Genomic DNA, 15,402 nt, shown 5'->3' on the forward strand with positions numbered 1-15,402 from the left:
TGAAATCTCCTGCACATATACATGTTCCAACACTTTCTGTGGCAATAAAGAACCCTCAAAGAACCCTGTACTACTACCAGGGGGTGCATATATATTACACAGCGTGACGTCTTCCTGTTCCATTTTCCCTTTCACCAACACAAATCTTCCCTCTTTATCTTTATGTTCTCCAGTAAACTCAAAACCAACCTTGTTCGGTATCAGAATGGCCACTCCTCTTTTTTCCCCTGATCTATGTGAGGCATAATAAATATTTTTGAACCCCATTCTCTTCCACTTCTCAAGTTCTTCCTTTGATAGATGCATTTCTTGTAGAAACGCAATATCAATTTGTTCCCTTTTTAGCTTTGAAACTATCTTACTCCTCTTAATGGGATTCTTTATACCATTCAAAGACAGTACCTTATAATACCGCATATTAGGGCTGGGCTATATCATACCGTTCACGGTAATACCGGTGTAATTTTGGGCAACGATAGGAAAATGAAACATGGCGATAGAATATGGGTAAAACGCGCATGCGCAGTGCCTATGTTTACATATGCACATGGCGGCGACGCAGAATGAGAAGAGCGAAAGTGGATCGTTAAATGAAACGGATGAACCAGAATTGGTTTGTAAAAATGCTGCAACTTCAGTGGTGGAACTGGTTTAGCTTTCGTCCGTCAGATACACAACAAAGCACTATTTTTGGTAGCGAATGCTAGCGGGCCGTCGTTATTACCATATTGTTTGGAAAATACGGCACAGTTAAAATCAATCCTTTGATTTTTCTGAAAATCAACAGAGCCCCTTATAATCCCGTGTGCCTTATGTATGAATTCTGGTTGTGTTTACTGACCTCGAAACGATTTTATGTACACGGCGCTCAAAAATCTGTCAAATGTTTTAGTACGACTTTGCTAAGCTACGAACCCACACCGCTTGATGGATTGTCGGAGCATTACGGCTATCGTAGGCAGGCGCCTCGCGGAGTGATACGTACCTGTGGCGGAGCGGGGGGTGACTTACTGGGCTTAAGCCCGGGTTGTTTTGTCAGAAGCCCGGGGTCTTTTGGAGTGTAATTTTTTCATAGTTAGATGCCTGGCTGACAACTGTATAAAACAAAAACTACACACAATATTCGAAGCACATAGTGCACACTGTGGGAATTTACGACTGTGCGTAAATCCCCCCTAAAATTGGTATGATCCGAGCTCAGGCACTAAGCGGGGCGGGGCAGCTGCTGCCTGCGAGTGCGCTGTTGGAGAAACGCAGCCAGGCAGAACTGAAGTTCGACCAGGTACCAAAGCAAATCATTCGTACTGTACAAATAATGTAAATATGACGGTGCATCACGAAAGATTGATATCAAACTGATCACTTGACCCATATTACGTTACTTGGTCTTCGAGTGAATCAACAAATGGCGAAATGAAAAGCCGAACAACAACAATGCTGTTTCTTTAGAGAGTCTTAGCTTACATGTGTGTTTATTTCATATTTTCAGTTGTTTCCCTCCACGGCTAAATAAATCAGTTTCAGTAATGTACTGATATACAAGAATGGACATAAGGAGCTTCTTTCAAAGAAAAAACTCTGGTAGATGTTATTTTATTGATTATGCTTTGTATGTTGTTCAGTATATTTCTATGCAAAACAAGAGGAATTTCAATACACAGCAGTTTATTCACAGTTGAGACCAGATATTTACACTTTATGGAAAACACAAGAACATTTTTTTACTGTACAACATCAATTTAGAGTAAACTTGTTTGTTTTGGATAAATAAATATTGAAATATCTTTTGAATTAGTTAAATGTCAGAATAAAGAGAGACAGAGCGGTCTATTTTTTATCACTTTGATCAAATTTAGGAGTACATATACACTAAGTTTATTGTTAATTAATAAGAAAACTCCAGAGATTCCATTCTGAGCTGAAGAAGCTTCTGATTGGTTAGTAGAGTCCATGTGAGTAAACTGGTGGCACAGCTGTGGATGCATATAAGGCAAAACACAGAGTCTGTTTCTTTGAAATGGGAAAATCAAGAGATGTCAACCAAAACACCAGGAAAAGAATTGTGGAGCTCCATAAGTGTGGCTCAATTTTGAATACAATTTGGTGCCATTTGCAATTAAGAAATACAGATAGTTTCTCTCTTTGCTCTTAAAGTTAACAAATATGTTTTTTATATTTATCAATCTAAAAAAAATTAACATTTAGTCTGATTTGATGTTACAATTAAAAAACTGTTTTTATCTGAAGAGTTTGTAAATATCTGATTTCAACTGTATATTTGATAATTGTCAGCACAAAGAGGGAGAGAGAGGAGAATGAGGACAGAACAGAGATGAACAAGAGCAGGTGAGACAAACATGTTAGTCACATGGTTGTTTACCAAAGTATCACTGTGTCACAGGTCCTCATGTATCTCGTACCTAGTGTTTCTTTTTAGGTTTGTTATTTTTCAAATTCTATATTTATTAAGTTATGCAGGCTTGTTTGCACAACAAGGCTAAATAATTATATAAACTTTTCTCAATCTAAATATTGTACTTTGGTAGAATTAAAAAAGTGTAGTGCAGGTCTATGATGATTTTTAGTGCTACTATCATCTAGTTCTGATTCTGGTTCTGTCTTGGTTAAGTCCTCAGTAGTCCTGATTTTGAAATGTTGTAGTCCTGTTTTAATTCTGGATCAGTTCTTGGTCTGGTTGAATTGGGGTTTAGTCCTTGTGTCTTGATACAGCCCTGATTTTGTTTTGCCTCGCTGCTTAATTAAAAACCTAGCTTAAGGTGTCCTGCATATGTGATATATATTTTTTTCCTATATGAAGTCATTCTTTTTTGAACAAAACTCAAAACACAGCCTATTAATCTTTCAGTCATTTCTACACCCCCCCCCCCCCCCCCCCCCAAAAAGAAAAAAAAATCCCACATGCATACTACCCTTTAGGGCTAAGCCCCGGGTGTTTCAAATGTCTGGCTCCGCCTCTGATACGTACTGCGCTTCAACATAGTATTACCGTATTGTGTGTGTATAACCTCTTTTTAAGTTTTGTGGATATTATACATGGTTGTGCTGAGGATATGTCGGCCAGTTTCCACTGGAAATGCCTTTTGGTTAAACTGTCAGCAAGGAATTTGCACTGTTACATTTTTATATAACTTTAATGCACATAAAAAACAGCTGCTTGTTTAAGTGAAACTACATTGATGGGGTTTTTTTGCACTAATAAAGTTGTGGAGTTGTAAAGTATTTTGTCTAGTGTCAATTATATCGTCAGTTATATCGTTATCACAAATTTTCAAATGTATATCGTGATAAATATTTTTGGTCATATCGCCCTGCTCTACCGCATATGTTCTATATAATTCCAATTTATTTTCCAGCACCAACATAACAATACTCTTTAAAAAAAAAGAAAAGTAATTAAATGCATTCAAAAATCAAACATTTATTTCTGATATTTAAAATGCAATTTTCACTTTCACATTTTCAAATCCATTTCCTCACCGCATTTCTCTTTCCTGTTAGTTTGTGGATTCGATTATATGGATGGTGGATTATGTTAGTATAGTTTTTGAATTAACTATGGGATTAGCTCTTGGATTAGCTAACAGATTAACTATGTCTTTCAGCATTTCCTTGATTCTTCTGGTCCTTGAAAAGGCAATGCAATTGCTGTGCAATATAAGGAGCTCTCTGATTTGTTAGAGACACATGCTAGCTGCTTGGATTTTTATACACCATTGTGCTGTAGCTTTGCACTCCTAAGAATTGGGTGTGCTTGTACAAGGGCATTTAGCCTCTGAATTTATACCCTGACTAGGGCTGCCACGATTAGTCAACTAGTCACGATTAGGTCGACTATCAAAATCGTCGTTTGAAGCTTTGTAAGATCCCAAAAGACGCAGGAATAAGTAGTAGGATTTAAGAGTGTAATAACGGACTGAAACAGAAGATGGCAGCACTGCATGTGCAAGGATGCCAGCTGCTGTTAAACCCTGAAGAAGAAGAAGCAGGGTCCGGTATCGTAGCTGTGTCCAAATTCAGGAACCACATCCTGCTGTGCCCGCATTTTTAGGCCAATTACATTACAGCAACACGACGAAGCCTGTCCAAATTCGAAGACTCCGACAAATGTGGCCGACAAATGCGGCCTTCATTTCCCCAGATTTGAAGGATGGGTCGCGTGTATACTTCGTGGCCCAACCTATCCCAGAATTCATAGCGCGGCCCAGCTCAGTTTCCAACAATGGCGGCAGCTAGTTAGTTTTAACTTTACTCTTATTATTCTTTCTGGGTCACAAAATAAACATTTAACATATTTTCAGGCGAGAATGTAGCTGTGTAAACCTCAAATACCTGCTCAGTTTATCAGGACACCACATATTTTCAAAAGTGCGCCAACGTTTTCGGAGACATCTGATACCCACCAGCTCAATAGCTAGCCGGGGTTCAAGGCTCACTAGAGCCGCTGAGAACACCGGACTCCCGGCAAATCGTTTTCAAACCCACCGCCGTCTTTCGCTACTCAGGTTAAACATGATATAGTCACTTAGATAACTTACAAATTTTATTGTTTGGCTTTTTTTTAGCATTTTATTTGTTCCTGAGTAAATCGGTTTGGCTGAGATTAAAGTTATAGTTTTTACACAGCTGAATAAACGTCAAGCAGACAACTGTTTATCAGAAGTGTGAGACGCTCGCGAATTTACTCCGGTGTCCTGTTATATCTTAGATAGCAAGGAGCAGACGGCTGAGTTTATTAAACTTCACCAAAACAATCTGCAAACTTCATTAAAATTTAATAAACTATCATCTTGTCTTTATTTTTAGTCAGCACATACCTTAAACACTTAAAGCTGTAAGCTAATGACTTCTACAATAGAAAATGGCCTTTTGCCATTACTTAGGCCACAAAATCTTTTTTTCATTGTAAATAGCTGTCTTATTTACTTGGTGAGACTGTAGAACTTATTTTTAGTAATTGCTCATATTTACTGTTAAGATATACTGTTTTATCAAATGGTCTGAGCTTATTATATATATAAAAAAATTCACCATAATTTTCACAATAATTCTAACAATGTTTTGACATTTTGTTAAAATTAAAAGCACGGTATGTTTTGAGTAATTAACATACAGTTGTAAATTGTAAATTCAAATGAAAAAAAGCAGGAAAGATTGTCATTCATATAGAATTGTAGGGTGAGCCACCTATGTGCCATATTACTGTAAATTAATATATTTTCAACATATTAGCAGTGTAAAAATAAAAGCAAATCACCATTTGTCAATATACAGAAATTTAATATAGATATTACAATCATTTACTCCTTTTGATTTGATGGTAATTTACCGTTGCCATTTTACAGTTATTTCGGGTAATTTTTACATACATTTCTTACAGTGAAGAGATCAATCTTGTCAACCACAAAACAGGTCAGTGCTAAAGTATACCCAGCTTAATCTTTTAGGTACATATAGTGACCATAACATGAGTAGGGATGGGTATCGTTTAGGTTTTATCCGATACCAGTACCAAACCGGTACTTTTGAAACGGTGCCGGTGCTTAAATGGTGCTCGAACCGGTGCTTAAAGAATGGAGAACACAAAATTGGTCCAAAACCCTCTCATGTTCAGCTGTTTTTTTGTAAAAAGATAACAATGTTAGCCTTTTCTGCAGCTATGGGGCATATATGGTATCACTCTTGGCTGGAAGCAGTGCTTAATCAATGGAAAAAACACAAACTTTGTCCAAAAACCTCTCATGTTTAGCTGTTTTCCACTTTTTCTTTGGTCATTTCAGCCTTTTTGGCCAGGGTGAAGGGAGTATCTGCCATCAAACAACAAGACAGCCGCATGTAACTACGACGGTGTTTGCTAGTTCACCTTACATGCATTAATTTAATAACGTGGTTAGCCTACTCAACGTAAATTACACACGGACAACATTAAGCTACTCATGCAGAGAAGAACAGCTGCTGCTGCATCATCATCCGTCATCATTACTGCTACACTGGCAGGGCTAGGGGCCAGGACTCTCCTCTTCGGGTTTTTGGGGGATGTTGCTAACTCCGGGTCCGATAACAGGCAAACCACCCGCAGTAGATGTGCACGGTGTGAGGTCTCGCAGCAAGCTATCAAATACGGCGCATTTCTCGGCTTTTAACAAAATGCTATACGTCACTAGGTGTTTCATCAGATTCGAGGTGTTACCTCCTTTGCACAGTATCACCTTAAAGCACTTGTTGCAGGCTGCTGAGTTTGCAACTTTTGCTGTGAAATACAGCCAGACTTTGACCGCTTCGCCTTTGCCATTTTTAATCTGTAGCTCTGCTCTAAAAGAACGTACATACCTGGGCCCGCCTACTATCCTTGGAAAGGTAAAATGATTGGCTAGAATCCAAAGTGTATCACAGCTCAGGAAAAAAAAAGCACTGAAATAAAGCACCGAAATGTGCGCTGCTTTTCGGTCTGGTTACTACCGTTTATGTCAGAACCGGTGCCATTACTGGTACCCATCCCTAAACATGAGGTGTAAGAATTTTAGGTCACATACACAGATAGACATGTTTTACATAGCTTAAACAACTTTGGGTCAAATTGACCACAGAGGAACACCGCATGCAAAATCTGTAAAGCTCATTGAATCTTTTATTTATGCTTTAAATGTTTTACACTTCTGTAACAGTGTCTCTCAAGGAAGATTATGGCATTTATGGGAATCAATCTTTTAACTACCTGCGACCAGAGGTAATCAAATGTGTTGTAAAGATAATGAGTGAAATGTAGTTATTAATAAAATATATGTGATGAAAACCAAAGCTGAAACTGATTCAGCCTATTAATTTTCTTTGTATGCTTTTTAGGTTCTGTGTAAATGACGTGGAAAACACACACATTTATACACATTCACACTATCTCCTTCGAAATCTGAGCTTAGATTGTTAAATATAAACAATGAATGTATTTAAAGCAGAAATTGCACACCAACCATCAAAAGTTTGGTTAAATAACATGAGTACTGTAAAAAGAAATTTCTTAACCCGAAAGCTGGGGATGGCTTTATCTTGACAAGGAGGCCAACCTCAGGGCTTTATATGCTGCACCTTATTTCTGCCCAATAAAGTGCTTTAAACTAAACCCTAAATTAAACCCATAGAGCATTTTTTAAAAGGGATTTTTGTTCAAAGGTGATTCCTAGCTTAGACTGGAACGCTCTTCAGCGTGTGAATCAAACGGCACAATTCATCTGTGGAGTACCCTTCCCACCACTACGGGACATTTACAACACTTGGACCAGGAAATGGGCACACAACATCATTAAGGACCGAACTGACCCACAGCACACACTGATCACGCTCCTGCCATCTGGCAGATGCTACAGGAGAGTGAAAGTAAGGACAGCCAGACTTAAAAAAGTTTCTAACCACAGGCCATCAGGCTACTGAATCACTGAAATATTGTCGAACTGTAATTATTAAAAATTATTAAATTATTAAATTTGCAATTTGTACATACTCTGTTTAAATTACCGCTGTGACAGTATTGCAACTACTTGCACTTTAAATTCTGACTACACCCACACATAAGATACATAAACTACAAGTGCTACAAATCACTTGTTTTACTGCATTTATTATTTTCAATGCTATTTTCTATGCTTAGGATTAAGTTGACTCTTTATTTTAGTTAGTTGTTTCTTACTGCAAAGTAAGAATTTCATTGCTCTATGTAACCACTTGTGTTTTGCAGGGTATATGAAAATAAACTTATTGAAACTTGAATCTGTAAAACACAATGCAAAAATGGAAAAAAACATTAAGTTATGTGAATAAGCTGACTCTTCTTAAATATAATTCAGTAAACAAGTAGAACTACAAATGTGAGCAAGTTACAGACTTTCTTTTCAATAAATGTACATGACACTTTTGGAATGATTTGAATTGTGGGCTAAAGAAGGAAGCGAGTAGGAAGTAAAGCAGAGGACACAGAGTCGAAAATCACTGAGACAATCTCTGCTGCATAAAGTTCAGGTAGCAGGTTTTCCTGTTTCGGAGTCCAATGCCAAAAAGCTGACTCAAAGTGCTGTTGAAGCCGTAACATCTTCTACAATGAAACAAATGTGGGCGCGTCCTCATCTCCCAGAGAAGTTGTTGTCAACAAACAAACCTACATGCACAAAGATCTATTGAAAATGTAAACATCAGCTAAAATATCTGCAGGGACTTAATAACCTAAATTTTTGACCTCTGTGAAAATAAAGACGTTTTTGTTTCGTGTTCATGAGTGAGGGGAGACGGGAGTGTGCTACTGACAGATGGATTTCTGCAGTGACCTACATACTGTACTAGTCTGTTTTTGGTAAAGAGAGCTGAGTATGAAGGTGAAGCTGTCAGTTGGTTGATATACATCGATACCTTCACTTATGGTCATAAGCTCTTTGTAGTGACTTAAAAAATGCAATTGCTGATACAAAAAGTGGAAATTGGGAATGAATTTTCTCCAGAGAATGGCTGATATAGCGTAACGAGTCATCAAAGAGGTGGTTTGGGCATCTGACTAGGATGCCTCCTGGGCATGGTGTTCTGAATAGAGTGTGCCCTGAGGTAGACCCAGGACACACTGAATAGAGTACATCTCAGAGGAAAGCCTGGAAATGCCTCAGTTGTCCCCCAGGTGAGCTGGAAGAAGTGGCTAGGAAGAGGGAGGTCTGGACTTCCTCTCCTTAGGCTGTTGCCCCTGCAATCCAGCCCCAGATAAACAAAAGAATATGGATGGATTAAAACTTTCACTTATGCTAGTTCTAGAAATAATATTTAGGGCCCAAAAAAGTAACTGCAAATGCTCCACCAGTGAAACCAAGTTGAACTCTCGCGAAGACTGATTGTTTGTATCTAGCTGGGCGAGTGCTACGGAGGTCTCAGAAGCAGCAGTTGGGATGGGTGATGAGCTCCCCATCATAGCATACAGGATCTTTATATGCACAGAGCATTCTGAGAAAAGTAATAAACTGAATCAATTTTGGCTTCTTTACATATATTTTATTAATAATAAAATTTTACTTTCTGTATCTTTATCACACACTTGACTAGGTACAGTACTTGGTTAAATGCTACTCATTGCAACATACCAGACATTTAATGCCAAGATTCAACCTGCAGTGTTAGAGAAGCTGGGATTAGCTTAACTTGGTCCTTGATAATCATCTATAACCAGTTGGGGATGAATATGAATGAATAATTACTATTTAATAAAATTACTAATTTTAATTTAATTAAAATTACATGTAATTACTAATGAATAAAAATCATTTAAAAGCTGTAGGTTGCAACTATTGCTCTAACACTGTGTAAAACAAGGCTCAGTGCTGGCTCTTACAGTTTGAGCTGCTTTAAACTTTATTCACAAAGAGCACATTAGCATACTAAAAACAATAGCTAGCTAGTACTGCTGTGACCTAATACTTTCATAAGCGAAGATGATCTTCAAAGAGCGTGGCTACATGCAGTGATGCTAGTGTTAGCCATTGTGGTGGCAAACTTCTTTATTCTATGTATTGATCACTTTATCGATAGTAATATCACTTTGTCACTTAGTTATATGCAAATATGCATGTCACAAATGGACCTTATTGCACATACACACACAGTGGGGCACTGTAAGTTCATGGGAGACGTTAAACAGATAGTGAGACTCCTTGTCCATATCTCAGAGGAGAAGGAGGGACGATCTAGGATGTAAATTCTTAGGCAACAGCTAAGTGAAAAACACATTTGTAACTTTCTCTCTTGGAAGGTCCAAGAAGGTTTATTCTATTCTATTCTATTCTATTCTATTCTATTCTATTCTATTAGGCCAGTAATTGACTGTCAACTTTTCCAAGGTGTAGTCTGTCACCCTGTAAATGCTGGGATGGGCTCCAGGTCCTTGTGACCCTGAATTGGATGGATGGATTGATGGACTGATTGTGTTTTTGTACTGGCACTGTACTTTGTTAGTACTGAAATAAAGACTTACAGTACCTTGCCTAGCCAGTGTGAGAAGCCGTCTGCGCTCTCCTCGGCTGCAGTGTGTTGGGAAGCAGAAATCTTCAATACCTCGAACAACACTAACCTCACAGCGTACAGCGTACGATCTGTCCAAGTCATCACCACCCTACACACACACACACACACACACACACACACACACACACACACACACACACACACACACACACAATTTATTAGCCAGATCAATTGGGATGGGAATTGATAATAAAATCAATTAAAAAAAATCAGTCAATAAAATGAATGTCCATATGAACATTACTTTAATTTTATTGATCATAAACTGCTCCAATATTTTCATCCTCCAACACGAACTGAAATCAGCTGATTGTAGGGCACACAGCCTTCAATTCATGCTGCAATTATTTTCAGGTTTATTATTCACAGTGTTTTGAGTAGCTACCTTCAAGTTGTCATAGTTCAAGTCACTCTCTGGTGTCTGGCTGGTGATCTTCTGTTCATGATATGCTTCAATAACTCGGTCAAAGAAATCACAGAACAGGATGTAGGACTCGGCATCGCCGGCAACACACCCGACAGCTACAGGACCTAAATAATCTCCTTCATTAAAAAAAGGAACAAAAGTGACAGAAGGACCAAGTGAATAATCTAAACATTTACCTAAAAATTTCTCCACAGATGCTTATGGAATTACCACTTTGGACTTCATTCGTTTAAGGTTTCTTTCAATAAATGTCCAGATTAATTAGTAAAACAGTAAGTAAAGTAAAACAGATTAAAGTGTTTAAACTTAAAGTATGTAAACTTTATGCATCCATCAGAGCATGAATGTGTGTGAATATTAGATAGCACTTAAATAGGGTAAGCAAAAAGTGCTTGTGTGAATGGTGTGAATGAGGCAATTTGTGTAAAGCACTTTGAGGGCTCAGTTTGAGTAGAAAAGCACTGTATAAGAACCAGTCCATTTACCATCAAATAGAAGACTGAGAGTCCAAAGCTGAAAATGCTGTTTACAAACCCAGGATCATGACAGGTAGAGATACAGCATTGCAACTGTTTACAGGATCTTATCTCAGTATCTCTTTGCATTGAAATTGCCTCCAATGTGGCACTCCTTTTTTTCCCAGTGCAGGGTGGCTGTAGCTCAGGTGGTAGAGCAGGTCACCTACTAATCGGAAGGTTGGTAGTTTGGTCCTAGTCTCCTCCAGTCTTGGATTTTCGCATGCCAAATATCCTTGGGCAAGATACTAACCCCAGGTTGCTCTGCGATGCATCCATAGGTGAATGAATGTTATCACTAACAACTTAGGAAAGTGCTTGTGTGATTGGGTGAATGAACAAGTTGTGTAAAGCGCTTTGAGTGCTCAGATAGCAGAAAAGTGCTATTTAAGAACCAGAAACATCACACTTTTACTCAGTTGGAGCAGCAGTTAATAGTAATAATGTTGTGCTTCTTCTCACACTTTGATCCATGATCCAGTTGCTGTAGGCAAAAATCTGGACTTGTTGCTGAATGTAACATTCCTCCACATGTTCAGATTCCATTGAACATGTTATAGAGACCAGTGCAAACAGGCCTGACTGTGAAGGGCAGTCATTACAGGCCTCCTGGCAGCCCAGGAGACTGAAGACTGGCGGTGTGCACTTTGCTCTGAATTGCCTGGGTAATGCAAACATTCATTTCTGGATTGCAAATTTGTAAAAGATTGCCTAAGTGCTGACAGGGTGAGGAAATGATCTTCTTGTGGTGATGTCTTCTTTGTGGCCTATCTCACATTCCATATTATATGGGACTTAGATGCCACTCTGAATATGATACTAGGACTCATCCAAATGATACTGCACCTTTGTTTTATCGAACACCAGATTAAAGTTGCCCTGTGGCATGGGCCCTGTCCAGATCAGTCAAACGTGGCATGCTTGGAGCAGACATCAACTAACTGCTATAGCAGGTACTGCTTAATCCTAATTGTCAGCACTTGGAGTACCAGAAGCTCAAAACAGATCTAATAGAATAATTATTTTATACGTTTTTATAATAATTGTATAAATTTAAAACAATTCATTTATTGAAATAAACTTTGCAAGTTTGGCATTGGCAGAGAAGTTTTGGCAAGTTTTCCATGAGGACAACCCACTCAACTCTACTCTCAACTCACAAATGCACATATTCCTTACAAATATGGCATCATTTAAGGGGAAATAAGCTTTCCAGTAATAAAAGATTTATTTCCAGAAACCATAATTAGAACAAAGAAATAACTGACCAAACAAATTTCCTTAGTTTTTGTGCTAACTTTATATTATATTATATGTTAGACCAACAATGAAACAACGATAATTATGATTTTTTTTCATGCAAATCTCAAATTCTTTTATATATGTAAATACTATCAAATTAGTTACCAATTGTTCACTAATTTTCATGTTGCTGTAATTCTGTGTTTTGGCCTCTCTGTAAAGATTTGCAGACTCAGATCATGTGTTTGTGGTATGGACCCAAAAGTGGACACTCAGATACAAAACTGAAATTTAACAAAAAGCGAGCCGTTTCTTGTGCACGGAAATACAAAAACAAAAGGCTAGAGGAGACTAAGACATACTAACTAAACTCGGCAAAACTAGACACTAAGAACTATGACTTGCTTGAAGCAAGAAAAATAAGAAACATGAAAAACCTGAAACATGGAACATGGGACATGGAGGAAAGACAATGGGAGACAAGGCCAAAACAAAAAGACATGACTAAGACACAAAGAGAGAGAGTGAGACACACAGGGAGAATAAACAGAGACAAGAGTGAGGAGCCAGATAAACACAAAAGACACCACAGACACAAAGGAGACACAGGGATGAGACAAAGACTCAAAAGGAACCTGACCAACAAGAAACCATGAACCATTCAAGCAAATAAACTCAAACACATAAAAAGAACCAAATGCAACAGTAAACTGTATAAAACTTGAACTTAAATCAACATTACAATGCAAAGAAAAATCTCACACATACAAAATAACTAAAAAAAACAACAAAAAAAAAATACATCACCTGGTTCCTCCAGGCCGGGACGAATGACGTCATCAAAGATTACTCCACTCTGGGTGCAGCGGTTAAACTGTCGGCGGTACAGATCCAGTGTGAGGATTCGACCCATCCAGGTAAAGTTCCTGCACAAGTCAGGAAACTCCTCCTGAGGGAAACCTCTCTTCAGGTGAAATCGGGCCATGGGGTCAGGGGGAATCAAATTCTTAAGAGAAAGGACAAACACAGAAGAGAGAGTAAAGTGACCAACTATTATATTAATAACCCAGAGGTCACTGCTGTTCACAGAACAATACATCACATTTTACATCCAGGTCTCCTAATATATGAATTAAAAAATGAGATGTTTATTAACCCTTATAACAAAATCCACAAACATTTTCTGGCTACATCATGTTGTATATGCTATATTTTTATAATATATTTATTGTATATTTTTTGTATTACATTTGATACGTTGGGCGTTTTTGGCAACTTTTTGTTAACAATGTCAATTTTAGAAAAAAAAGAATTTTACCCATAACATTTTGAAATTATGGCATGTATTGATCATGTCGATGAGATAGAGGTCTCAGAAACTCATGTATCAAATATGTGTTTAAGTGCATTATAGGGTTGACAGAATAACACAGCCACAATGCTGAATGACAAATGTAATGTTGTCATCTTTCTGTTACTTTTTTTTTAATGAAAATTTTCATCCTTTTTTCTTTAGCTACCAAAAGTTACGAAAAAATAAACAAATAATTCAATTCAATTCAATTCAATTCAATTTTATTTATATAGCGCCAAATCACAACAAAAGTCGCCTCAAGGCGCTTCATAGATACAGAGAAAAACCCAACAATCATATGACCCCCTATGAGCAAGCACTTTGGCGACAGTGGGAAGGAAAAACTCCCTTTTAACAGGAAGAAACCTCCGGCAGAACCAGGCTCAGGGAGGGGCGGCCATCTGCTGCGACCGGTTGCGAAATAAACCTTTTGCTATGATCTTACACTGTATTCATGTTATGAGAGTAGATTTTGACAGCATTTAAAATCAGTCAGGAAAACTGCTAAGAACTGTCCCACTTTGTAAAAACAGTGAGGCTGCTGAGTGTCTGTTGTTAGTTCACGTCTGCAAAATGATCAGTGATCAAGAATATCTAATCCATAATTACCTTCTGATATACTCTGTTGCTATGTTTGACTTCAGCTGTAGATGACACAATTTCTTTTTATTGAATTACACTGTATCACACTGCTTATTCTTATTCTTACATTGATATAATTACCTCTAAAATTGGCCGGTATTTCACCTCCTTAGGAAATGTAACTGGAGCTGAGCAGAAGTCAAAAAGGTAAGAGATCAAAATTTTAATCAAACAGATTAACAGTACTGAAGACAGAAACACAGTCAGTCTTAAAAATCTTCATATAAGTATGAAAATATTGGTCCAGAGACAAGATCAGAAAGGACTTCAGTTAACCAATAATCCAGTGGTGAAAACTTGATGATTTTCTACTTAAAATGCTAGCGTTCTTTACTACTAAATCAATGCACTCTACATACTGATTAATGTTTGTATCAGGCTTGTAACTATACTTGATAGCAAACATATTAGCTTTTGATGTTATTCTGACTTTAACCTGTTAATACCACTGGTTACATTATCAGTTAGATCATCTTCTCAGTTTAAGTAACATAAAAGATGTTAGTCATGCAGTGTATGGCAAAAATCTTTATTACAGTGAATGGGAAAAAAAGAACCATGCAGTGAAAATGATGGGACACTCACGTTTGACCCTCCACATATTGTCGTCTTGATGGAAAAACAGATGGCTGTCTGTACAACACCAACAAAATATCTAAGAATAGTTGTGTTTGTGGTGAGCATCTCATCCTGCAGCCTGCAGGAGTCCAGTTACAGTCCGCACAATGTCACCCTTTTTATAACCACACACAACACACCACTGCTGCTATGTTTGAGCTGCTCTGAATGTGTGTTTGGGAGGTCATGCTCTAATCCCTCAGTTCAGAATGTATGACATCATGGGGTTTTTTGTTTTTTAACTTCTATTCTATTCTTACAGTGCATATGGCTTTGAACAGTCTTGTTCATATGGCTTGATTCTCTTTTTTTTTAATTTACTTAAAAAATGTGCTCAATAGCAGCTTTCTGTGAAATCAAATCTTGACAGTGATGATCTAGTGGTGCTATGTAGATGTCTTTTCTGAAATTAAAAACACAGTGTCCTAACTAGTTAAAGTGCATCAGATTTAAATCTTTCTCTCCCCTGTCTTACCTGCAACACATTTCACGACCCTGGTGCGTCCCAGGGCAGCTGTGGCTACAATGTAGCTTGCTATCGC

The 15,402-nt window shown here is 37.8% G+C and overlaps 1 protein-coding gene across 1 annotated transcript in view; it reads right to left on the minus strand.

Annotated features, from left to right (window-relative positions):
- LOC113024717 (creatine kinase M-type) overlaps positions 1–15,402 on the minus strand; it is a 29,045-nt gene extending 13,643 nt beyond the window's left edge. The window contains exons 1-5 of the mRNA XM_026172005.1: positions 14,828–15,402; positions 14,324–14,370; positions 13,054–13,252; positions 10,448–10,605; positions 10,018–10,150 (exon numbers count right to left, since the gene is read on the minus strand). Coding sequence (XP_026027790.1) covers positions 10,018–10,150; positions 10,448–10,605; positions 13,054–13,252; positions 14,324–14,370; positions 14,828–14,843 — 553 coding nt within the window. The 5' untranslated portion in view covers positions 14,844–15,402. The remainder of the gene's footprint in view (positions 1–10,017; positions 10,151–10,447; positions 10,606–13,053; positions 13,253–14,323; positions 14,371–14,827) is intronic.

Source organism: Astatotilapia calliptera, chromosome 6, assembly GCF_900246225.1.
Source record: "Astatotilapia calliptera chromosome 6, fAstCal1.2, whole genome shotgun sequence".
NCBI classification, from domain to species: Eukaryota; Metazoa; Chordata; class Actinopteri; order Cichliformes; family Cichlidae; genus Astatotilapia; species Astatotilapia calliptera.